Here is a 27,350-nt window from a genome sequence, read left to right as displayed (position 1 = left end):
TAATAAATGTTAAATATGGAATAATAACACAAATGTATTCTATTCATTTTCAACCTTGCTGGAAAATGAAAAGACCACTCTCAAATCAGAGTGTGACAAAAAAACCAAGAAAATAATAAATAATGTTCAGGTCAGATGTGAGGATATGTTCTAAACATCTGAGTCACTTGGCCTCCTTTTAACCTTTTTGTTTTAGCTGTTACGTTTTTTGTATTCAGCTGAGTGAAACATCACAGGCAGATTTTTACTTCATCATGTTTTATTGAGAAAAAAAAGACTACATTAGTCGACACAGTGGCAAGGTACTGTGAAGAAAGCATGTGGCATTAACTATGTCAGTATGATAGGTTCATTAGGTTCACCTACAAACATCAGTGGGGCTTCTATGGATGAACAAACAAGTTTCATCAATCAGTTCCTCATCATACACTTACATCCTGTAAAGTCAATAACATGGTATATAATACTTTGTTGATTTCAAACAATGACCCACCATATACACGTACAATGCAAATGTCTACCATTAAGGTACACTCATTTTGCATAAACTGCATTGTTCACAGAATCTACATGAAGCAACAGTGGAACCATGAGTAGTGGAAAAAAATATTCCCTTCATCAAAATGTCATTTTACCCATATAAAATACATACCAGTAGTCAAATGAAAATCAGCATGGGACCCATGGCTAATATCGAGCACAGTGGCTATCATGTTTAAAGGGAAACCTTCACAGAATGGACCTCTGTATATTTATATGTTATTTAAATATCTCTTACAAACTTACTGTATATAAATAGCCTTCTCATTTTAAACTGTGACATACTGTTTTGCCTTTTTTCCCAACACATCACTCTCCCTTCATTCTCATGCCTCTTAAAAAAAGACAAAAATAATTATAATAAAAATAGAAATAACAATGTATAGCCTATGTTTGTTTTGTTTGCAAGTCAGGAAGACAGCCGGGGTCTTTTTTCATCAGCATCAGGTCACTACTATTTACATCTGAGTTCATTCTGTCTTAAAACACTGCACTGACAGCAGCACAAACAAGCCTGAAAAGACCTTCTGACTCTCGGAGGACGACTCCCTCCGCTCAGAGAGGCAGTCGTTAGGGGAGAGTTCACCCTATAAATCAAGTTGCAGGTTTAACCTCCATATTCACATGCCAGTAAAATGTCCTTAGATATTCATGGGATCATTGGACTCACAATAAACCCCAGCTGCTTTATCTCAGCCTCGTATCACAATGCGGACATCTTCAAATACACTACAGCAAACATAAAAAGTCTCTAAAACTTTTTCACTGTAATGCATGTGTTGTATCAACCAAAGGCCTAAACGGGCGTTTTCACATATCCGTTATGTTTGTCCTGTTTTTTAAAAAAATCTTTTTTTTGGTAGTTGACAAGAAAATCATCTACAAATTGTTTGCATTGGTATGATGGAAACATGTTTTGAATAAAAAGATGGAGAAACTGTTTTTTGTGTTTTAAACTTGTCAGAAAGTTGGCCCTGTATCTTTCACTACTTTGGGGGAGGGCTGAGGCAAAGTGTTTTCTGGTTTTAAGTTATAATCCTTATCAATTGATAGGGTTTAAGGCCAACATTTTTCAGAATTATACATTCAGTGTATTTACATTCAGTAATTAACTCCCCACATTGGAGTTTTCATTGCCGATGGTGATCTCCACCACTAACCACTTACACTGGAGTGTGACTGACTAGCGATGAGGGATTCCCAGAAAACAATGTATGCATATACTTCAGTGCAATTTCACATCTCACTGGTGACTGCTCACTATTCATTGTCTCCACACCATGTCAGGGCTGTAGCGACTTCAACTGATCATTTCAAACATCTGCTGCTTCACATTAAAGGTACTCAACTGGCACAACGTGGGGTGTCTTTTATTGTGAAGCAGCCACAAAAATGTATGTAATTTTCAATTTGATTACAACTTTAAGTGACATGATGGCGATTAGATGAAGTCTAACTTTTCATTTTGGGTTGAATTATTACTTTAACACAATCGCAGAGCGGTTGCATAACATTTTCTTTGTCTTTTCAGAACATCCAGTTTTTCCGTGTGTTGGTTGTGTGCTGTCTAATGTAAAACGCACACTTGGCACAGTAGCACGCACTTATGGTAAGAAACAATGGATCGGTCTAATAGAACAGAGTGGCACTGAGAGAGACTAACAGGCTGGTGAGATGTCAGGTTAGGGTGATACTGAGAGTGTTGCAGGGGTCCCATGTTGCATGACCCCCCCCTGAAGGCATGACAGCGGTGAAAATCCTCCTGCTCTGCATCAGATGTGCGGTGCTGATCTGTCATTCGTGACAGTCGGCCTCAGCTTGACCGTGGCAAATGGATTCCCTCCTCTGCAGGCGAGAGAATGGTTGAAGTCATTTCAGATAGTGATGATCGGTAAACATGCACATTGTGGGGCTGTAACCTCGTGAGTCTGTGTTAGTTGTGTTAGGTCACTCACCCTAGAAAAGGAGCCTTTGCAGTCCCATTGACTAAAGAAACCTGTTGTCAAAAACAGAAGAAAAGACCCTTGAAGATCCAGTAGACAAGGAGAAAACACACACAACATTCAACAACAACACAGCACCTCACACCACAGTCACCACAAACCCACACCCTCCCTCCAGCTGTGAAGAAAGTCACTGCTGTCAGACTGGTTTGATAGGATTTCTCATCAACAGTTGACCCCCTCCCTCCCTCCCTCCCTCCCCCCCTCCCTCCCTGTAATCGCCACAGTGCAACTTTGACACATACTTAAGCTACAAACTCAGACCTCAGCGAGTCTGGAATCTAGACAATCTAGAAAGGCTGGCAAGAGACACACGCCACTTTTTCTCTCACCTCAGAGCGATGATAATCTTATCGTCTCCACAGAGCCAAGAGAGCATGGGGAAGATAAAGTTGAGGGACATACTTAAACTAAGATTTTTATCATTCATTTATTCAGCGTGCAGACACAAAATAAAAGATGTAACTTGCTGCAGGGAACTTAATTGATTTTAGTGTATTTGTGAGATGCATATCTTTTTAATAACATCTCATTTACAGAGCTTATTAGGAAGGTGTTTGTTGGATTCACCAACAGGCCACAAATAAACATGCACTACCCTACTCTTCCAGTAGAGAGCAGACAACTTCCAGAAGTCATCAAACATGCAGCCAGTTTGGCCTATGACACTCCAACCCTGAATCCACAATTTCAGGCACCACTTCTTCCAGGGTTGAGTCCTATCTGTAACAGACTTTCACTGCTTATTAAACTATTCACAAATCATAAGGAAAACAACGTCAAGTTTAGCTTCTGTTGATTTTCCTAACTGTTAGGCTCAGAGAATTATTGCCTAATTTACTTATATTTTCAAAATAAAAGCATGCTCAAACACTCTAAACTTGGCAGGAAAAAAATCTATATTCATATCATGTAGGATTAGTAATGTTTTCACTGCATGGGATTAAAATCAATACAAGTGTGTGTTGGCAGCAAGTTACATATCTACTGTACAGTACGCACACAGCCAAAAACACAGCAACTATACACTCAGTCAAAACTAAAACCTAATCTGTGTTTTACATACATGTATTTATTTATTTTTTAACAAAATATTACACATTATAAATATGCATTTTTTTAAAATTAAAAAACAACAACATGTGAATTATAAGGGAACTTCAAGACACAGTTCACAGCTAATGTTGGCTACAGATAATTCATTGTTTTTTTCTGATCTGTTTTTGTAATTGAAGCAGTTTTGATGCACATTTTAGAGTTTGTTATACAATATACAAAGTGTAAGGCAGAGGCACCCAAATAATAAAAAGTAAAATGGGACAAACTGGCCTTGCTAAAACTAACTAGCCTATTTTAGATACAGAGCAAATGTATTTCATTGCTTTACAATTAAAATAGAGCACTTTGGCTAAATAGTTTTAAGAATAACCAATTTCTAGGTTTCAATATCACTGCTCCTTGAGTTACTGATGTCACGTCTGAGCAGCTGGTCTTGCCCACTTACTCTTAACCAGCTGACTCTAGCATCCAATCTCTCAAATGTGTGTGTACTGTACCTCTCAATACAAAATAAAGTAGTGTAGAGGAGGTGGGAGTCCAGTGCTACGTGAAAGCAAAACTCTGGGAACTCATGTCCCTGGAATCATAATAACACTACAAACCTAAAGAGCACAGTCAGCCCGTCAGGTCCTGCCTTCACCTGAACAAATGCTTTGGTTTTTTTCCAAAAAACGTGTGTCAGATTAAGAGAGTATTAAGATGGGTAGGTAGGTTTATACGATGGTGAAACCCTGAGCCAGCAGATGTAAAGGACACTGAGTACAGACAGAACAGTGAGGGCGGTGATGATGAGGGAGAAAACAGAGTGCCTGGGCCTGTCTGCTGGCTGGACAGATACTAGTTCATTTTCAATCAGCTGACACAGTGCAGGCACAAAATGAAATTGTGTCTGTACCCTCTTGTCCTTTATGCCTCCCTCTGTAACTCTCTGATTCTCTTCCAATCGCTCGCTCTCTCTATTCCTGAAGTAAACCTGGTGTTTCCCATAAAAATATCTATGAAATTCAAACATAACACCTTTAAGGCATGAATTTCATTTTTGGAAAGTAATGGTCCTGGGTAAATATCATGTGAAATGAGGAAATGAGGAAATGAGGTGTGTCTGTGGCTGTGATCTGTGTGAAGGGTGTGGAGGCGATGATTACGCATGAAGGAGATGTTGATAAGGCCTGATTAGTCAAACGTTTGACATTTTTTGGTGTGGGCGTGGAGTGTGCAACAACTTAGGTAAAGCTATAAAGATATTCTATCTGGAAATGTAAGACCTTTTCTAGGGCATGTCATGGCCCATTTCTTAGACACTCAGACATGGCAGCACTTCCCACTCTAAAGAAACCTGGTGCCTCGCCTAAACACACAAGTTTACAAGCTAATTGCTAACTTTGCCTGCCTGCTGAGAAAGTAAAGTACAGTCGGTAATCTGCCTGCTGAGAACCAACCAAAACATTGAAACCACAGACTGCAAAACCAAAACATGATGCTGAAAAGCTCTGCAGAGCTGAGAAAGCTGCAGACTTAAAGTACATTGTTGCTTGATGCTTGCAGGTGCGTTGTGTGTCACTAGTTTGAAATACAAAGGAAGACCATTCTGTTTCCAATCGGCAGGCCGATCTTCTTATATAAATCATCCTTTATAACACCTTTAAAAAAAAAAACTTATGTTTTTGTTTGTATTTCCTCAACCAGTTTTTCCAGACAACTATAAATCATACACTAAATAAATAATGTGCCACAATTGGAACTTTTTTTTTTCTGCAAACACCAACAGTACAGAATTGTATCTCTTCCTATGTGGGAAAACAGCTATAAATAAAGTTTATGTTAGTGTGTTACATGAACTCCCCAAGGTTAAATCCATGTTAAAGAGTAGTCTGTTTTAGTGCTGTTTTGATTATCCTTATATTGTAGGGATTTTTCTCACACCATTTTGTTAAAAGGTTCTGTGGTAAACAGCGACTTTAATACTGAGAAAACCAGCAACATTACATTATTAAACTGTGCACAGCACGGTCATACCATTTCCACCAGACAATGATGCTTTATATCAAAGAAAACAAAAGAAAGGTCAGACAGACGCAGGATGTCGCTCCCTGCTCTTCAGGAGAAAGTCTCTTGGTTTAGTTCATTATGTGAGAGGAGAACAGTGAACAGGGATGGTACGCTGCGTCTTCCTGTGGCCTTACCTCATCATCTAAGTCAAATTGGTGTGTTTTTCCAAATTATAAATATAAAAAAAAAGATCTTGTGCTGGTTTAATAAATACACCAGACTGCACTCGGTTGGCTTGTGCTTATGCAGGTCCTGGTACTAACCGTGTTCTTTGGCGAGTGCCGTGAGGAGACCACTGGGCTGGGGGGGGCGTCATCGCTGTAGTCCGGCGGGGGGATCAGCACCGGCCCGTCCTCCTCCTGCTCTGGCAGACTGACCACACTCAGACTGCGCACCGGTGTTCCCAGACTGCTGCTGAGGCGGATGACAGAAAGCTTCATCTATCAAAACATCAGCTGTAATCACATTATTGATCCACTTCCTGGCATTCTGGGATGTTACTTACCTATTTAGTATCACTGACTCAGTATAAGGTCTGCAGTAGGATGACGGAAACCAGCCCCGCCTAATGAGAAAGACACACACAGACACACCACATCATCAAAAACATCATCAAATATTACAGTGCATGACGAAATAACATCTACTCATCTGCTACTGAGTCTGACATCTTGTTTTTGACTGGGGGCGTGTTGCTCAGACCTTCTACACCCATTCGGTGTGCACCCGGTGTGCACCCTGACCACTTGAGCTGTTGAATCATCCCTGCTTGTGCTCTTTCTTGTCCAAAGTTAGATGAGAAATTGAAAACACATTCTGTACTGTACTGTCTGTACAGTGATACAAAGCTGCCGCCCCCAGCCTATTAGCTTAGCTTGGCACAAAGACTGAATAGGAAGGAAACAGTTCCACTGACAGTGTCCAAAAGGTGACAAAATACCACCAGGTAATTAACACATATATTTACTGTCTTTAAGCCGTCCAAAACCTAAGTGCAAAAATATGTTGTTGTTTATGGGAGTCTATCAACTTAGTTTTTTACAATTGTTTTGAAGAGATTGCACCTTAGGCCATAAATGGATTTGGATACCTTTGGACAGAGCCAATAAAGTATTTAGTAAAACAAAGTATAATGTAATGTAATAATGTGGAGGACACTGCTAAACCTCACTCTAACTTTAAGAACATTGGTGGATTGTCACTAAAGTGGATTGTCAGAGAACTTGGTGCTACATTTGAATACAGTTAGTAAAAATGAGGCCAATACAGGTTGTTGATGTCTGTGATGTCTGTTCAGTAGCACTGAAATAAATCAGATGATGTACCTCAGTGTTTTTCAGCCTGGGTGGGTTTGGTGTAATCACATAATTATATACCCCTAAAAATCAATTTCTCTAAAATGATGCATGCCTCTTTTGAATTATGTTCAGTCGCTGGACTTCATTCAATAATTGACTGGATAAAGGAGTCAGGGCAGAAAAACTGATACTGACATTCCCCACTCTGCATGCACACAACACACCGCCAGTGATGTGTTGTTCAAGGGCTTGTGCGTTACAATAGCTGAGGATCACGCCTACAGACAACACACTTGAGTCAGATGCACACACATCAGACATAAAATATATAACAGACAGAGATTTTGTTCAGTGAGACTCTGAAGTTGTCTCCAAGTCACGTCTAGCGAAAAAGATGGCTTATCAGACCAATGCACTGGATTTGTTGCTAAGAAACAGAATGTACTGTGATTTATCCCAACATGTCCTCTTCCTGACAAACCGCCACTGACTGCATTAAAACCACTCTGACTCAAAAGGCCACTTAATGACACACACACACACACACACACCCAGGGAGAAGATAAGGCTTGCATTAATTTGTTTCAAAGTGGGAATGAAAAGCTTTGGACACAAACTCTGTAAGCTGCAGTCCTTTCTGCTGCATTATGAGTCCTAATTGATCTACCGAGGAGCTGAAGACGGCTGTAATTACACAGGCAGCTCAGAGGCTACTTTACAGATTGATGTTGCTGCGGTTACACATGCAAACATGACTTGTATACAAACAACACCTGTGATTTTTTTTTCTTCTGTCTTTTCTTCTAACAGGAAGTGACTTGGAGTCTCCGCTGCTGAACAAAGGCACGATTCTGTCTCTCCAACACCTTTGTTGACATTAATTTCACTCACTCAACATCATCATGTGTCAGTGGGAAGAAAATCAAACATTTGTTCATTGTTGGGTGACATACAGTATGAAAGACCAGATGCTTCCGGTTTGTGTGTGTGTGTGTGTGTGTGTGTGTACCTGGACATTTAATTTGAGTGTGTTTGTGTGCTGTTGTTAGGCAGAGCCGAGTGAAGGAGGGATCAGGCTTTACGACTGTCATGTTGAACATACCTGACATAGTCTGTGTTTCTGGGCCCGATGTATTAGCAGCACAGCAAAATATAAAGCAACATAAGCCAGAAACTAGAACTGCCACCTCAGTTATGTGAAAAATGCCTTTGTGTCAATGCTGCTGCATATTTGTTGGAATGAAAGTGCATTTCATTTTGTAGGTGTGCCATTTAGTTGGTATTTAAATCAACTATCAAAAGGAGGGATTCCACAGTCACACTTTTTTATTACACACTGAATTCATTTTTAACAGATTATGTAAGATTCTAATAAAACAAACACATATCCTACCCAGCTATCATCTTTTAATAATATTTTGTTAGCAAACATATCGATAAGTAAGATTAGTTGATGCATAGTTGATGTGTTAGGGACAGGGCCGTTGTATAGGGGAGAAAGGTGATGATAACTCTAGGGGCCCAGTGGGGCCCACAAAACCCCCAGAAGTCTAATCTTTGTATGACTGAATTATTCTGCATAAGACCCTGACTAATACTCATAGTAATGCTGCATTAGCATCAAAACAAAGTAGGCTAAATAAAAAATGATAATACATATGTAGTATAAGAAAAAAAAGGAAATGTTAGGGGGTAGGGGCCCACTTTAGTATTCTTTCAGGGGGCCCAGAATTCCTAGCAACGGCCCTGGTTAGGGACTTTCTACTGTAGCAGAAGAGTGTTTGTGAGAATGAGTCTAAATAAACTAAACCTATAAAACCGGAGATGCTGAGATGATTTTTATATCTCATTCTATAATGAATTATTTGATGTAAATAGAATCATCCCTATCAATACTGAGTCGATCTACACACACACAAACTTAGTCCAAACTTACTGCCCCGTCTTCTCCAGCTCTCCGTACAGCCAGCCGTCCTTCTCCTCGTGGATGAGCAGAGTGATGATGTCGCTGTCGTCGAAGCTGAGGAGCGTGTCGTTGTTGCCCGACGTGTGGGGAAAGATGGTCCGGACCCGCTGCTTCCTGGGCGCGCCGACGCCAGACGACAGGGACGTCACACTGCCCTCTCCGAGACTGCCCTGGTCTGGGGGTTCACAGAAACACAGAGCAGGGATGTCATCATTAAAACTTCACAGTCGTTTGAGACGTTGGAAAACACATTTATATCACCGGCTTGCAGCGATTTAGATTGGACATGAGGAAACGGGTAGCATGTCTCTGTCCTCTGTTCCCAGTAAATCTAGAGCTCATATATCAACAAGCTTTTTAAATATTTACAAAAACTGTAAAATGTAAAATGACACTTCCTTATAATAATGTGCTGGTGTGATGAATTTGTTATCCTGAGACAGAAGCAGGTTAGCTATTTCCAATATTTGCACAGATTACTTGCATATATGACCGTTGTGTTGACCTCTGTTCACATCACTCTCCTCCAGAAAGATAAAAAGCTCAAATCCAACACATATTGCTAAAGGAGCAGACTGGACTGGACAATGCCACAGACATATGAGAGGTGTACAGGTGTGTCCGTTTCACTACCTGAGTTCTGGTCCGAGGAGGAGGTGATAGGGAACCTGGGCTCTGGGTTGAACATGTTGGCTAGCGGACTTATCTGAGCCTTTAGCGGTGGTGCTGGGGGAGGCGACTCGATGTTGTGCTGAAGAGATAGCAGATATTACATGATAAGCAGATGCACAGATATGATTAATATGAGTTGGCAGAATTCAAATCAAAACAAGCTTTTGTTTTCGTTGAATGATCTAATGTGCAAGTCCTTTATCGAGGCAATGATTTCAGAGAATCGCTGCTGCAATTGAAGCTTATTGTCTTCCTCCTACGCAGCAATAAACAGCCGTGGCCAAACAAACAAAAAATTCAGTGGACTTTAACAGATGGTGACAACAGTACATGTAGGATTTCCCATGGCTGATAGCCAGCTAATGATAACCTGCCGCTTCACTCACAACAACTTCCATCTCATGAGGAATCAGCGTACCTTTGAAAAGATAAACTACAGCCAGCCACAGCCACAAGATGAAACTCTCTGGTGCCAGGCTTTCCTTCAAGATGTATCTTATTTATGTACTTCTCTATTTGCAGATGCTTTTATCCTGAAACGCCTTCCACACCAGTCTATGATATATTTATCATTTCAAATCCAAAACAGCAGTTCTTTCTAAAAAAAGGAGACAGGAGATAATCCTTATCTCACAGAGGACACCATCTTGATGCCAGTGATGAAACTCACCCTGTTGTAGCGTGTAACCAGCGGCGACTGTTCTGGAGTGGTGGAGAGACGCTCTATCATCGACGCCACCGTGTCCGGCACCTTGGTGATGTCGCTGCACTTGTCCTGCCAGCTGGGGAGCTTCGTAGACAGCATCTCTTTGGCCTGGACAGAAACACAGGGGGAGCAGGTGTTAAACGGTGCATAATGGAGGTGGTCTCGCTGTGCGGGGTGTTCATCTCTGTCCAGGCTGACCTTCTCATGGAAGTTGGTGATTTGATAGGAGAACATGCAGTGTTTGTCTGCCAGGAAACAGAAGCGTCTCTTCTCCTCCAGAAAAGCCTCTCTGCAGCCGTCGGCGATGAACTTCTGCATGTCCATCTGGCGGGACGAGATGGTCTCCAAGTACTGCGGACAGAGTCACAGGACAGGATGGGTCAGGGTTTGACAGTGATAGGACTACATTTTCCTAATTTGCTCAGGCTCATGAAAAGGTATTATGCCTTAAGCAAATAGATCAATGAATAAAACAAAAAAATGATTAGAATAATAAAAGGATTAAAAAAACATTGTTACATAATTGAAGATAATAACAAGGAAATTAAATAGAAAAATGTAAGAAAATAATAAATTAAAGGAAATTAACTGAAATATATTTAAAAATATTTTACATAAAATGATAGAATAGTAAAATAAACAGAACTTTACTTCATTTAAAATAATATACTTTTATCTATGTATTTAATTTACACCACTTTTTCATATAATTTAATTTGATTTTCAGTATTTATATTCTTTCTAGTGGATTATTTTCAGTTTGTGTCACATCACATTAGCACTGGTAGCTATTTGCTTTTCGTTTTTTCCTGTAAATCTTTGATCCATGCTTTCCTTTCCAGGGCTTGATGAAGTGCTGTGTAATCATGGTGTTCTTATCAACACCGTTGACCCTTGACCTTGACCCTTGACACCCTTTACAGTCTGAGATTGTGGTCATTGTGTTATCAGAATAAGTTGTGTCTAAGAATAGGAATAGGAATAGAGAATTGCTTTAATCCTCAGCATCTACCATTTGCAGAAAAATGAAAAAGCCTGATGGCTGCAGGTACAAAGGATCTTCCATATCTTTATATTCTATATATTAGAAGAGGTTGACTCTAGTGCAGCAATCAAAGCCTCCTAGCAACAAGTCCATTGGATGTCTTGCTGCTCATAGATCGATCTCGGCTCGGTGGGAGGTCAAATTCGATGTCAAATGTCAGCTGCAAATGGGCAGCTGGACCTGACATGACACATATCAAACTCTTTAAGATGATTCTCAGCCCCCCCTCCGTCCCTTTATTCTACACCCACCATGCGGATGTCTCCCATTTTCCCCAGGTTGTCATGGTGATGGTAAAGCAGTCTGCGTCTAAGAGCAGAGACTCTTGTTTTCTACAGCCTGCTCTCATTTTCTCTCTCTCTCTCTCTGCCATAGCCTGTTAGACGGTGAATCAAAGCTCGTCCTTTCCTATTTTCACAGCGAACAATCAGCCAGGCTTCGAGCGAGAGGCGGGAGGGCAGACAGACAGGACTCGGCTATCATCGGCAGCTCTACAGATGATTATTAGAGCGCTGGGCAGTTAGCCCTCGTCTCCCTCCTAGTTCACCGGTGTCATTTTTATCAGATAATGAAAAAGCCACTTCTGGAGGAGGTCAGCTCATCCATGAGAGCCAGGCTCAGGATGCTATAAGCTCCACAGGACGACTTATTGTGCAGGTGCCTTTTTTTTTATAGACGGTATTTAAGTACAAGGATAAACACCAGACACAGATTTCAGAAGAAGAGGGGGGAAAAAGCAAAGTTAAAACTTTTCAATTAAAGTCTTTGGTGAATAATTCACTTGGAACGAGCCCGGCTAAAACACCATCCATCATCAACGTGAGGCCATAAAAACAGCCGATAAATTAAAACAAGAGACAGACGGGAGTTATTACTCAGGCTGTGCTGCCCCAGCTTCATCTCACCACATTGATTTACAAAGCAAATCGTTGTCTGAAGTGTTAAGACTCACTTGTTGGTGGTGGACAACAAGATGTAAACACACAACAATGTGCAACAGCCTGGCTTTTGGAAAAAATATACTGCAGGAAAAACTGTTGGGCTTAAAAATGAAGCCACTGCATCAAAGCAATGTCAGTGCCGTCTAGCAAAAACCTCAAAGTCATGTTTGCATACCTCTGTTCACTCAGCAGTGGCATTTGTTTTAGCTGTGTTTGTCGTTTCAGTGTGATTTTAAGAGATTAGATTTTATGAGAACACACACACAAAACTTGATCCACAGCGGCTTGTAAACGGCTGTAAATAGACGCTCTCCTGTTGCTCATTTTCTCTAACTCTTTGCTCGGATGCACGGTGCGCACCGGAACGCTGCAGACGGCACAGAGATCAAATAATGACTCTAACATCAGCAACAGAGCAAAGCTGGAGCAGTCATCACAGGATCTCATTCATTCACAAACTGGCAGCAGCCATAATTGTCTCAATCTCAAAAAATGTCACCTTCAAAATCCGACAACTGTGCCACAAATATTTTACTAACACACAACTGAACAGATTTAGCATTTTTTGTAATGGGAAAATGGATTCAGTGTTTTTATCAATTGATGGGTTTAGATGATTGCTGTTATTTTTTTTGAAAGAATGTGTGGTAATGTTGAATGTTTTGGACACATGAGAAGTTATGATACATACATACAAAACACAATATAATCATATCTTATAATTCCTTATAATATAAGGAAACTAATATCTAAATCATACTCTACATTGATGAGATGGTAGGATGGTGAGTTATATTATATTATTTTTATTATATAACTTAACTTACTTATCACTTTTGGGCAATTTGGGAGAATTGGTGCTGCAGATCAGCTCCGTCTACTTTGGCATTATGACAAATGCAGCTTCCACACTGTCTGTCTCTGAATTATAAAACTCTAGTTACACAAGTCTGTCAGTAACCCTTTTCATTACAAAGTAGAAACAGTAACACATTTCCACACATATATGCAAAATTGGTTGTATGAGCCTTTCATATCGCCTGCCTGAGGCCGAGCACATTGCGCTGAGGTATAATGGTCTTATTCTGCTGTACGTATGCAAACACAGACAATCTGCAAACAGCTTTAGGCGTGGTGGCACCTTAGATTAGGTTTTAGTCACTTGTCTGAAAGAACTATGACATTTCTTCCGCTGTGAGTGTAAAGATCTGAGAACAATTATGGGTAAGTGGTGTTTGCACAGTGTCTGTTATCAGTGATGTAACATCTTTACATAATATTCATTTAAAAACACATGCGGAAGAAGCAACAACCTGGAATTTCAGTCCCACAAGGCATCGTCATCTTACATAAAAGCCTCTGCCTTGACACCTCCTCTCAACGTTAGTGTGTAACATCCTGAGAGCTATCTCCACCTCGTCTTATCTTATCGCAGGCATCAGGACATAAGCAACAGGGCCACGCTTGAAAAGCCACACAAAGTATTAAGACGAGTGAAGGCTGCGCTCTGCGGGAGAGGAAAAAGGTTGGAGCTGGTGCGGTCTCAGTCACTCACCTCGTTCTCTTTGATCTCGTACTTGGATGAGTGCTTTCCCTGGCTTTTCCTCCTGAGCTTCTTCAGGTCTGTCTGGGTGCGCTCCAGGGAGTCCTGCTTCAGCTTGTGCTCCGACTGGTAGCGCTTGAAGGTGGCCTGTACGACACATTCAGCGTCATGGGGTGTGAAATAAAGGACATACAAGTGACTAAACTCTACGTGCTGACTCCTTTCTTTAAAGGGATAGTTCAACATTTTGGCAAATTGGTCCATTGCCATAATCCCTATAGTAGGTTTGTTACCTTTAATTGCCGGCGCAAGCTATTTTCAGAACGGCGGAGCAGAGCCGCGAGTTACGCTATGGAGGCTAATGGGATTTCTTGGTTTCCTCGCAACTCTGCAGGACTCAGTGTCAATTTACACTGCTCGAAACGTACGTCACTACAATAAATTGACACTGAGTCCTGCAGAGTTGCGAGTACTCCTGTTTTTTCTATTTTGCTCATTGTTTGTACTCTGCACCTGCCCTCACTGGTGTGATGTGTGTGTCCACTCTGTTATTTCTTGGTTTCCCTCATCAAACTCATCAAATACACAATCCAACAACTCCACAACGCTCTGGTGGACAAGTTGTGACCTGCACATTCACCACGCTATGAGATAATAACACAACGTTACGAGACACGAGTTGTTTTCTAGGTAAACACCCGTCTGGGGCAGTTTTTCGGCAAGCAGTCTCTGCATTTGCCTCAAAAACAACTCCGTCTCATAACGTTCCGTTATTATCTCATAGCGTGGATTGTGACTATTAAAGATAATGGACCTACTCCTAAAACTACAGGGATTATGGCAATGTGCCAATTTGCCAAAAATGTTGAACTATCCCTTTAAGATACATATAGTATATATTTTCCTGAAATCTAAAATCTCTCATCAGTAGGTAGAGGGTGGGTTGGTGGATGAGGAACAGTAGATTACATATGGTGACACTTACATTCATGTATTTCACATCCATCTCTGTCTTCTTTTCCAGCTCAATGATAATCTCCCTGTGAAACCTTTTAAACTGCAGAGAGAAAACACACACACACACGTCATGTTGGTTGCAACATACATCATCCTACATGCATGCTGTTCTAAACACAATGTACAGTTCAGTCACATGGCTCGACACGATAAGAGCGGAGGGACCTGGTGGAATGTCTGATAATGGGTTTCTGAGAGGATGAGATTCCTCCCACTAGACATGTCTTATCAGCCTGTTAAGGTTAAAGATTTACAACTTTTCTCTACCAAAGATACATTTCAATTGGGCGTGAAAGCAATAAGGAAATGACAGAAAGTTTCCCGTCCATGCAGGTTATTAATATTTGCATTTGAGGACCTGTACACAAAGGTTTTCTTACATCAGACTGTGTGTGTAAATGTTATAGCCATATTCAAACTGGTGATGCTTGACATCTATTTACGTCTTCTCATCACTTACGGGAATCTGAAACACTTCAGCCCCGAGGCAGAAGGGCCAAAAAAAAAAAGATTCTGTGTGGCTTTTCCACTCTTGACAAACTTTCTTTCAGCCTCTGCTACAGCTATTTCAATCTGTTAAAAATGAAGGGAATGAGCTCAAAAGGTCGTAGAGGTCACATGTCCAGAGACAAGAGTGAAACAAATGGCCGATCTTTGTCTGTTTTTGTGTAGATAAGCCGAGCGCTGGTGGCCACGGGGTCCCTCCAGGAATGACACTCCGCTCCGAGGCTCAACAGGTCAATGCACTAAATTACTTAATGACATAATTGACTGGAGCTGAAGTGCTGTGTTTTTATTGTCAATAAATTCTATGAAAAGTCCAAAACCTACAACTATTATCATTATTTCTCAATACCTTTCCCCAGCTTTAACCATTACATCATCACTAGAAAACCATTCGTTTTAGCTAAAAATGCCAATCTTTAAGAACAGACTCAATGATTTTCCACAGCATCTGGCTCTGCACCGTCACCAAACCTTACTTAGACATTAATATATGGTGCATTTGTCGGTGTTTGATTCGGTGTGCTCCTAGGTCTTTACAGCAGTAGGAGGATGGTGTGTGTGGGATCGACTCAAAATAAATTACAGTGGCCATGTTCATAGTAATAAATGAGCATATCACCCAGTGAAACTGTGACTCACTGATATGTTTTTATATAGTTTCTGGACAGCAGTGGCGCTCTATAACACACAGGAATAAGCTATATCGGGATATAGGTACACAGACAATACGTGTTTTTTTTCAGAGATAACAGTATTATTACCAGTCACAGCTTTTAAAGCTACTTACGTTTTCGTCAAGCTCATCATGGACCTTTTTATGGGTCTCTGCAATCTCCATTAAAACTGCACCTACAAAGACATTAAGGAAAACTGTTAGTATCTGGGAGAGCAATACAAAAGAAGAGAAACCTGTTTTGAATGTATGGCCTTGGGGGTTTCTATTGTGACCAGGGTCAAGAGGAATCCTCAAGTAAGAGTTTGACATGAATTTGCTTCCTGGTAGAGAATTAGAGAAGACTACAAAATACCACCATGCTGTTTATATTTTCTTGTCTTTCTTGTCTTTGTGCAAAGCTGAGATAACCAGTTGTTGAACGCATCTTCATATTTACCCAGACATCTACCTCTCAGCTCTCAGCCAGTATCTTCCCAAAAGAGTATTTGCACACCAGAGACCATCAGCATCCAAAATCAGTGTGTGAATAGATACAGATTCAGCAGGAGATGTCATGTATAATAATTTCCCGAGAGCCGTCAACAACAAACACAAATTTCCTGTATAAACAACCTGTTTTTCATCGTGCATTACATCTTTACAGTCCACATTTTACAGATGACCTATCTCCTTTCAATATTTGAACAGCTGTCAATAAGTAATCTCTATGAAACATTCTAGCATTGTGTGGCCAGATACAGAACAGTCTCCATTCACAGACAGGCTACAGTGTAGATAGAGCAGCATATGACATGAGACAATGGCAGTGAGTCAATACTGTAAACAGAAGTGGACAATCGTAGCTAAGCAGTTTATAGTGCTACCTCTATCACAATGGGGCGAAATCTAGACTCAAAGTTTACTATAGGACACGGTGTTCTGGTGAAACCTGTAAAAACAGTAGGGGACAACATATCTGGACATGTGACAGTGTCAGTGTGAGGGGAAAAAAGAGCAGACGTGCGCGACACACACACCCACACAAATTTCATCACCCAGACGGACGTAAAGAAAGCACAGGTGTCAGGTGTCGAGGTTGACTTTGTGATTTTAAGGTGAAAATCTCTAAAAGGTGACGATGTCAGGACCCTCCGCCTAAACACCAGCGCCTCAACACTCGTACACATTTGACCCAGCACCTGACATTCCTCCCCTGTTCGTCGTCTCGGCTCTAAGCAAACAAACGTAATAACCCCGGGGATGCGGTGCAGGGGCTGCTGTGATCCAGCAGGCAGTGTCCAGCTACAACAACATTGCCCTCTGAAGGTCACCAGAACGTACTGGTAAATGCTGCCTTTGTCCTTCTACAGGGGAGGGGTGGGTGCTGGGCGCTGGGCTGTTTGTACAGCCCCAACACAACAGGCTTGCGCAGGGGGTGGAAGGGGGGGGGGGGCGAGGAAAGACCGGGACAGGGTTCAAAGAGGCCGTTGTATACCTGCAGGTTTCACCTTTGGCGTTAACAAGGTGCGAACAAATGCCCGAGGGGACTGTAAATGCTATGCAAGAGAGTTTTTCAACAGCTGAAGATGAATCAGGACTGAAAGCTGCATGAATCAGTCACATGAAACAACTGGAGAGGGTGAAACTGGACAAGGTACAATGTTGTAAAGAAGCATGTGGAAATAAAACGTGAGGGCTGAGGTGTAAAAAGTAAATAATTGATTTTTTTTACCTTTACCTTTTCTACCTGGTGACACAGGGTTTTTAACATCAACTGGTTATTCAAGTTCATCAACAACACGGGGCAGCTCTCACACACTTTATCTTATCTCCTGCTCTCAGCCTGTTGCTGGTTCTGTTTTAGGGATTTAAAGTACCAAGATAATCTAATCTCATTTCAAAATATACAATGCAGTGTTTACGCATTTCTATGTAGACTGGTACCAGGTTGATAAAACAATCCCTGTGGAAAACTACGACACCCATGATTCACTCATCGAACTCATGATTCATTATCATGAGCGCTTTACGTCTCCTCTCCTCGTCTTGCTCATCCAACACCTATTGTAACTCACTGAGAAATGAACTTGAAACAGCTGTTTCGGTCAACACGTTGCTCAACTCAACGGAGAAATCCACCATAATTCAGAGTAAAAGCTGAAAACATTAATTTAATTGATGTGATCTTTGGGCCACCAGTATCAAATACCTTTTTTTTTTTTACAAGATGGCTCACATATTTTTAACAGGTGACGTGATTTATGAGTTTAGCAACACAACCTGTGCCCATCTGGCACTAGATAAGGAAAGTGTGCAGTATGAGGTGAGGCAGGCAGAACAGCCACTACCTTGCTGACGTACTGGCACCATTTGTCAAGTGCAAACAGCATCTGAGTTAGGGCTTGACTTTGCGGTGACCATTGGTCATCGACTTGTACAGTGATGGTGTTTCATCACAGAGATGCATCAGTGGGTTTGGGTTTGTCTGCTCAGGCCTGCTGATGAAGCACGGCCACCTCCTGTGTGACTCAGGTCTGATAGTGTCTCACTCCAGGTGGGAAAAGACTGTGTTTGGAGGTTCCCATAGATATGCTCCTCCCTCCTTGTAATCATGATGATGCTGCTGTGATCGATACTGGAAACAGATGAAGTGGTGATTGTGGTTAAACTCCTGCATGAGTCACTGTTTCTTAACACAGGCCGCTGCTCCAAGAGGATTCACGTCTCAGTGAAACATGTCATCCTTTGTGGGGTAAAGGAAAATCCTGTCATTGGAAATTTACCACTCCTTTGCAAACTGATTGCCAAAACCAACAAGCACTGCAGAGATTATGATATTAGTGAAAGCTCTGGATCAGCTAGTAAAAGTACCCTGGGGTAAGCTTATTTGTCAACTGAAGCGTGAACTACAAATCCTCAAAGTGTTCAGATAAAATGAAAATTTAACAATACTGACGTTATAAACTATCTGCTGGTGAAGAATCATGAAATGGTAAATTAATGGATGCTCTGCTGAGATTGTTTTACCAGCAAAAACTGCATAAACAAACTCAAACTTGCAAAACCAAAGTCAAAGCTGCTTGGTTCCTAAAATTCTCATTTTATTTTCTAATCATTCAGACTATTAGACTAACTTCACACGGAAAAAAAGACAGAATAGTGTATGTGTTTACCACCTCTGAGTATTGATTATCAGTGGGAGCATCTACTGTCATTCACCATGTCTACTGTGCTAGCTGCCGATCAATAGCTCTGACAGCTTCCTTAACACAGAGTGATGAACTGTGGTTACACAGCACATTATTTATCACTCAAACACATAGAAATAACTGCACCCCGGACATTAATAATAAACCTCTGTTTACTTAACAGAGCAAACTAAAGGAGCACCTTAAGCAACCTTGAAAACGGCGTGTACATCACGTTTTTCTCATGAAGTAGGTGGTTCAACGTTCTTAAAGACAGTCATTCTCCACCAAAATACTGGTCGAAGTCTGTAATAGCTAATAAGAGACTCGAGATGCTGTGTGGGCACAGAAGGGTTCGGAGAGAATCATGGGATATTTTTGTGAAATGACTGGAGTGTGACGAGGTTTTAGAGGCACCAACTTCACGGTTTATTGAGCGGTAAGTGGATCTGTGGTCCCTTCACAGGTCCCTCAGAGGAAACTACCAGTGGACTGGAGAGCCTTAGTTTAACGGCGGCTGCAGGACGAGGTTGTTTGAGGTCTGGGATCATTAGAAAGTTGTGGAGTGTGACGGCAGAGGAGTCATAACTGACTCAACCATGAGTACAGTCTTTGAAAACAACCTTTACCTGCATCCATTTTACTCATTTTCAGCTGTCTGGTTTGGGAAAACAATTGTGTCTGTGTGGCTGACCCTGATGTTTTACTGTCCAAGATCCTTAGGCCATCTTGTCCAGCTAAGTGTCCTCAGCAATTCTCTGAACAGCAACACTTGAGGGTTAGATAGGAAGACTGGTGCCACATTCAGTCTTTACACTAAACATGAAGGTGGAATAGGAAGAGCATTAGCTTAGCTTAGCAGCCTGGAAAGTATAGGAGGACACAGCTGGCTTGGTCAAGGGTAAGCTAACGGTTCGATGTCCATCCACCAGATGCAGTTTACATCCATGTGTCCATACAATGACAATGACAAGTGTATTTAGTCATTACCATATGAATTCCTTACTTCCAAACACATGTTTTGTGAGGTCACAATGCACCTTTTGACCTCTGACCACTAAAATCTAATTGACTTGTCCTTGAGTCCAAATAAATGTTTGTGCCAAATTCCCTTCAGGTGTTTCTGAGATAGTGGACATTGCTTTCACAGGAATAGGGCTGGACGGACAGCCTGAAACATAAAGCACCAGCCACGGCTGCCAGTGTCACCATACAGAGACATAGAGATATCCTAACAGGATGTAGTGCATGTTTATATCATGTAAATCTCCTGGCTGTGGCTTCACTGTTAACAGACAGGTATGAAAATGGTATTTACGTTCTCATATAATGTCTACTTCTGATGTTGCACGTCACAGCCAAAGGTGGACTTAGCTAAAATAGCCTATTATGTCATGAATATCCTTTTAAATGTTGAGAACGATACACTTTCAAACACCACTGACCCAAGAAGACAACTATTACAGATAAACTGTGTAACAATTCTTATTTGGCCCAGATATAAACTGCATTTCTGATGATGGAGACAGTAGTTTAGGATAAAGCTCTTCTTTTCTATCAATCCCTCTTACACATTAAAGAGAGTGAGTTGTATTTTTTTTTTTATTATCCAGGACAGATAGATGGGTCTGCTGCAGGTGGTCTGAGACATATATCATAATGCAGGCAGAAAAATGATGGAAAGAGTGTTATTCCTCGGTGCTGCTTGTGATGTTTGTGTCTCTAATGAAAGATATACAATGCCCATCATGCGCAGACACAGGCAGAAGTGTGGGTCGTGTCCAGAGAGTAAAACACACCCGTGAAAAAAGCCGTAAGCCAGATGTTTGAAATGTCACAAACTCTTATTAACCACAACTCCAACCTCCCTCCAGACCAAACGGAACCGGCTGCGGCAGCTATCGGCGGGAAACACTCGACAAATCCCAATTCTCCGGACAGAGAATGAATCGCTCTGGTTGACATTACAATTTTTCTCATGCTGTCAGTGGACTTCAATATTTCAAAAAAACAATTTCGACCAAAGCTCGAGAAACAGCTCAGAGAAAAGGTGGAAGGGGTGGGGTTCGTGCTATTTTTTCCCCCAGTAACATTTTCAGGCCTTCAATACCTGCTGCTTTTCAGAGTGGAATAGCAACTCCCTGTGGAGTCCAGCCCTGCACTCATACACAGGAAGTTCCTAATTGTACACCCACTGAAACGTTTAAATATACAGTGTGATATATGGCATTACAGCTATGCTGCCACGGCACAGCTTCCTAAATCAATGGCAACATATATCTAACATCTATGATGGAAAGCTAAAACATGTGTGATCTTAAAGTAGCCTACAAACTGTAGGCACCATGACCTCGAGTAAATGATAACAGCACATACACTTGTTTCCCTCTCTGCCTTACAGTTGCTGTAAATAAAACATTGTTAGTCAATCTGACTGAGAGCAAGTGTGGGATCAGTCGACGGACAAACCTGCCTCTCAGCAGTTTGTTTGCCTCTTGTAATAAAAGTAAAATGTCTATCCATGATGTGCTAAGATGTAACATAAGAGCAGCACAAGCAGAGAAGTAGAGAAGAATAATAGTCAGCAAATGACCCAGTAGCCTACTGTCAGTCACACCACCTTATACTCCTATACATGGTAATGGAGTAATATACGGGTGGTTACGGGGGGTTATAACCCCCCAAAAAATCAAATCCAGCCAATCTAACCCCCTAATTAATAATATAAAAGCTGGTATGAATAAGTAGTTGTTTTTACTCATTTTATTTTATTTGCAAACAACCAAAAGTAATATTTTTAATAACCTGACAATGTGTAGCTGGTGGTAAGAGGTAAAGCTAGGGGAGGACGCCACAGAATAAAAGGGCTGGTGAGATTTAGCTGAACTAAAAACTGATAGGCTTTTCTCTCTCAAGCAAATTTGGTCTTTACATTGTATTAATGACAAGTCGGTTTGTTGTCCTTTAATCATAGTTAATGATTTTGCACTCTTCCCCGCATTAGGAGCCCTTGCTCTCATCATTCACCATTAGCTAACATTAGCTGGTGCCACCAGACCATATAAGGCTGTAGCAGTGAAAACCCTTAGTGTATTGAACTCAGGGTTTACATTATGGTTACTTATTATTGCTTATCAGTTCAAATGAGCTATTTGTTTAGTTTTGCGATAGCTAGTTGAGGTTCATATTTGTTGGCATTAATTGTTGTGGCTAATGAAGTGGTGCAGATGGAGCTAGCTGGTTAATATTCTTCTGTAAGATGAGGATTGTGTCATTACATCCTACCACTTTTTTTAATTTAACTTTTAAATTGTTCACATATTTGACAAAAATTGGCACTGCTGCTTACTGGTACGGCCGTGCATTTCTGTAAAATTCCCCTAATCTCCATGCAGTTTGAGCCTCCGCAGACAGACTGAAAAGGACCTGCGGTGGGTTTGGTGAGGCAGATGGAGGAACAGGGGATGAGTCTGGATCAGTGGTGGGAAGATAGTCTCCTCTGTCTGTCTGTTTGTTCAGTGTGTTTGCTACTCAGTGTGTGAGAGAATTCGCACCGTCTCGCTGCTGTCTACTCCAGGCCGTCAGAGACAGGTTGCTATTCCATGTGCCTTTTTAGCTAGAGGCCATTTTGAGACTTTTCTATTGAATTGCAAACTTGTAGTTAAGAGTCAAACAGGACTGTGCAATGTAATTTTGTCGCCCATAGTGGTCAGTTTTGTCGTTTCATTTTGTGCGCACACACTCAGCTACAGACATGTCCACGCACTCATACGCAGATATATAACACCTACTCAATCCCCGGCATGACTGTAATGAACAAAACAAAAAAGACAGGAGGAACTAGAGGCATGGAGACCTTTACTATGGTACTTTAGTGTTAAAGCTGCCATTCTCATCTGGTCTGTCAAAGATGACGAAGCACCTGGGATGGCATTCGTGAAGCTGCTGCACCTTGTTGTTTTCGGTATGCGGTGAAACTGTCAGCGACCAACATGAACATATCATTTAATGAAGTGATGAAATACGGGAATTGTTAACTGACAGGTGTGACCTGACAAACTCGACTCAACATTTTGTGGCAGACGGGTATAGAGTGAGTCTGCAGTGACGGCAAAGACAACAATCATCCGCACTCTGAATATGAGAGAGAAGATTTCAGTGCTACTGTAGTTTTGCTAATTTGATTTAAGAGAAATCCCAGTAGAATACTGTACACTGGGAACAAGGCAGATTGCATTTTGTTCTTGGAATTGTTTGTGATAGCTGAATCTGGATTCTTTGGCATGGCTATCGCTTTTGCATTATGAAACATATCTTTTACAGATTCCTCCGTATAGACATTGCTACTGCTATGATAATCAACTCTGCTGCTTTGACATCCTTATCCCTCTATTAACACATCCGCCAAATGTGACAGACACACCTAATCTCGTCTCTTTCATGCTGTGACAGGTCTGTGAAAATCACTGCCACCTCGTCTGACAGTCCATCAAAATGTGTTTGTAACGTGAAGTAATGCAAATGTCAACGCAGTCAGAAGCACCGGCAGAAAATGAATCCACACCTTCCTTTTCCAAAGCCACGGATTGTGACGTAAAATCTACGTATGTTCACAGCGGCCGTAATTTTCATGAAGCATTATCTTTCCATTTTCACTTTCAAGCTCTGATTCCTCGCCTGTCACGTCAAGCTGAGCTTTCATGAGGCCAATTTGTAAACCCCCTGGTAGGGAGAAGTGACGCAGCAGAACGGGGAAAAAAACAACTTGATGAATTGTAATTGCACTGAATTAGGACCCATGGACAAAATGGGTCAGCTCCAAATTTTTAGCAGTGATAGAATAATTGGTGATGAGTCAGAGGAAGGATGTACGACGACCTGTACTCCTCTCTCTCAGAGGAAGCACTTCAGTCAGAGGGAGAGGCAGATGGCAGATAATAATAATACATCTCTGCTGCTACTGCTTATGCCACAAGGGTTCAATTTGTGTTATTTCCAGATGTTTGCATTTAATTGATTTGCATTTTGGATGGCGCCCAGGCAATTCATGTCACTATGATGACGGTGCATAGAAGCAGCATTTTTGGGAAGGCTCAGCTGTTGTTCCAAGATTTAAAAAAATCAGTTCAACATTTTGGGAGATACTCTTATTTACTTGTTGCTAAGATTAATATGGGAAGATCGACACTATTTTCATGCTTGTATGACAAAGCGAAGGCTGCAGATAAGATCCAATTAGGTTAAGGACTTGACCAGTTTGTCCAAAGGTTTCAAAACCTGGCAACTGGCCTCACTAATTAATTAATTTATAGTTTAATTTGTATGAAATGACAAGCTGTAGCTTTACAGGGTATCATTTATTAGCTGTGGGTGGTCCCTTCCTGGAGTCTTGCTGAGGTTGCCAGGTAACCTCCAAGAAATAGCTGTGCCTATAACGCTCTTGGAAAAGCAGATATTGGCAGATTTACACTTTGGTTTTGTGTAGAGAAACACAGAGAGATGTTTATATCAATTACAGAGCTAGCAGGCTGGCTGTTACCAAGCGTTGTGTCAGGGTAAGAGCTGCTGGATGAAGCCTCAAAGAGTTCATCTCACAAAGACGTGGGAGGGATTTTGAACTTTTCATATAATTCTTTTCAAGAAAGCGAATATGTTTATTTCTGAGCATGTCAAACAGTTTCTTTATATATATATTATTTAAACAGAAATGGAGGCTAGGAATAATCCTCTTTTTCAAGTTCAAGCTCAGATATCGAGCAGACCCCCCTGGAGACTTCGCTGCACTGAAGGTGGATTTAACCTGGACTGGTGTGAAACTCACCGAGCTCTCTGGAGACTGGAGACACGATAGCGTTCTCTCCGATCTTGGAGACTGCATCGTAATAGGTCTTTCCAGCAAGAGTCATAGCTGCGTGGGGAGACAGAGAAATATCATCCAGTTACTGTCTGGTAAAAAAAACAAAAAAAAAACTCTCCTTGGATCATTTTGTGCTTTGGTAAGAAGACTTTTGACAAACTAAAGCCGAATCAGTGAGGGTGAAGACTGTGTTTACCTATGACGGATTTCTCATAGTTCTTCCCGAGGTTCACCAGGTTCCTCAGGCCCGGGTTGAACTGGTCCATCACATTCTGGGACAAAGAGCAGAGATAACATGTGTGAAGGAAAGTGACAACAACAACTTCCCCCTGATATATTGATTTTGCTTACTCACAAACATCTCTAATTCAATTATCTCTTTGAAAAGGGCTAAAACCATGAATAATAAAGATCATGAGGCTATTTCTGTGTAAGTGGGTGGAGTGAAGAAATACATGAAAACAGGTGCAAGTGATTGTGCAGTCGCTCTATAAATATCACCATGTGAGAACAATAAAGCTTTCAATTTTTAACTTGACCCCTCACGTATGCTTTACAGCTCCCTCAAAAGAGCGAAGTCCCACATAAAGTCAGAGTTATTTCAGGCTGAAACCTCGTCACCCTCCTCTTCCTCCCCCCCACCCTCTCTCTCTCTCTCTCTCCTATTGAAATGCCTCAACAATCAAGTGCTGTTCACCTCCCTGTCTCTATTCCCCTGGCACACCCTCAATGGAACAATGAAGGGGCAGGTATGACTTTACACTGAGAAGAACAGAGAGAGAGAGGAAACAGCTTCCTTGTTTCCTCTCTCTCTCTCCCTGCCCACAAGTATGACTCTCGCCCTCTATCTCTGTCTTGTCTTGTCTTTTTGCCTCTCTCTCTCTCTCTCTCAATTTCAATTTTTTTTTCAATTTCAATAGCTTTATTGGCATGACAAGACAGTGCTTATATTGCCAAAGCATATAACAATGAAATAATATGAATACAAATAAACAGATTAATAAGTGACAGTCAATGGCAGAACATAAACAATAACATCTCACTCACACACACACACACACACACACACACACACACACACACACACACACACACACACACACACACAGTCTGTATTAGCAAACCAGTAAGGTCACACCACTGAAAAAAATCTTTACCCCTCAAATCAAATCCAATAATAAACCATAAGATAATCATCTGAATTTATAATCCTCTGTGTTTTCAGATTTTATTGGTCTTCAGTTTTAATTATGACTAAATATGGTCCTTGCAGGAACATGAATCCAAGCACACACACAGAGACACACACACACACAGACACACTCTCATCTGCTTTTCAAATATGAGAGGCAGCAGAGTAAACTTGATTAGATCAATTTGCATTGACTAAACACGTTTGATCTTACGAACAATCGACTATTGATCAAGTTTCTGCAGTGCAGGTTGGTTGATGGGTTGTGAGAAACTTTCTTTCTTCCTCCCCCTCACCTTTGATGGACAGTAGGAGTTTACCTGTGGTTTACTGTTTAATAATGAAATAGCAGGGTGTGTCCCTCGGCTTTTGTTGGCGTCCACAGGCTGTTATTAGAGTTCTCAAATACTTTCTTTCGCTTGTAAACAACAGGTTTCAGTTGCTCGACCAGGTGATCTCTTTTATGGTAATGACCAGGTAATAAAGGGAAATAAAGCTCCCATAAAGCGTGACTAGTCTCAATAAAGCAAACACTCTCACATAAATGGCAGCTCTGGTTTATCAGCCGGGGTTAAAATGCAACACATGTCACTAATAACCCATAACAACTTCCTCTCCGAGTAACACAACAGGCGGACTATGTATCGTGTTGTTGTATCACTCACCTTGTATGTACTTTCAGTAAGCTTGCTCACATCCTCCGGAGCGCGAGACATGATGGCAGGTGGTCTCTCGAGCCCCCAAGTCCAGAAAAAACAACAACAACAACAAATACACTGGAGAGGGAACAAAAGACGCTTCGTAGTCCCGGTCAGGTGAGGTCGGTTAGGTCGGTGTCCACTGTCTCACTCTCTCTCTCTCTAACGGTGATAACTCCCACAGCCGGACCTGGCTCACCGCTCTGTGCACGAGGAGAGCGACGCTCATCTGCCGGCGGCGACGCGCTGACTGAGGCGCGAGGGACTTCCCCGCGGTGGTGATGAAGAGGGCGGAGGAGCGCGAGCGCGACAGCGAGCGAGGCGGGTGGGTGGGCGTGACGTCAGGGGAGGTGCTACATTAAGCTTCTCGTGGGGAGATTAAAAAAAAGTTAGGAAAGTGAATGAAACGTTTGT

General features: G+C 41.5%; 1 protein-coding gene across 2 annotated transcripts; it reads right to left on the bottom strand.

Moving 5' to 3' along the window:
• Nucleotides 1-1,390: 1,390 nt before the first annotated feature.
• On the bottom strand, nucleotides 1,391-27,189 carry baiap2l1a (BAR/IMD domain containing adaptor protein 2 like 1a). Of its 2 annotated transcripts, none has more exons than XM_085761321.1 (14): nucleotides 26,904-27,189; nucleotides 25,243-25,318; nucleotides 25,011-25,097; nucleotides 16,134-16,195; nucleotides 14,808-14,879; nucleotides 13,835-13,969; nucleotides 10,492-10,644; nucleotides 10,258-10,401; nucleotides 9,549-9,666; nucleotides 8,886-9,090; nucleotides 6,157-6,216; nucleotides 5,915-6,065; nucleotides 2,496-2,536; nucleotides 1,391-2,385 (listed from the first exon to the last, which is right to left on the bottom strand). In XM_085761321.1, exons 1-14 carry the CDS (start codon nucleotides 26,952-26,954, stop codon nucleotides 2,313-2,315), a joined length of 1,428 nt encoding a protein of 475 aa, XP_085617447.1. In that variant the 5' UTR covers nucleotides 26,955-27,189; the 3' UTR covers nucleotides 1,391-2,312. The 2 variants fall into 2 exon arrangements, with proteins under 2 accessions (XP_085617447.1, XP_085617448.1); XM_085761322.1 differs by having other exon boundaries at nucleotides 5,915-6,062.
• Nucleotides 27,190-27,350: the final 161 nt, after the last annotated feature.

Source organism: Trachurus japonicus, chromosome 19, assembly GCF_045865225.1.
Source record: "Trachurus japonicus isolate A0001 chromosome 19, Traja_1.0".
Lineage (NCBI taxonomy): Eukaryota > Metazoa > Chordata > Actinopteri > Carangiformes > Carangidae > Trachurus > Trachurus japonicus.
This window is presented reverse-complemented; position numbering and strand designations above follow the sequence as displayed.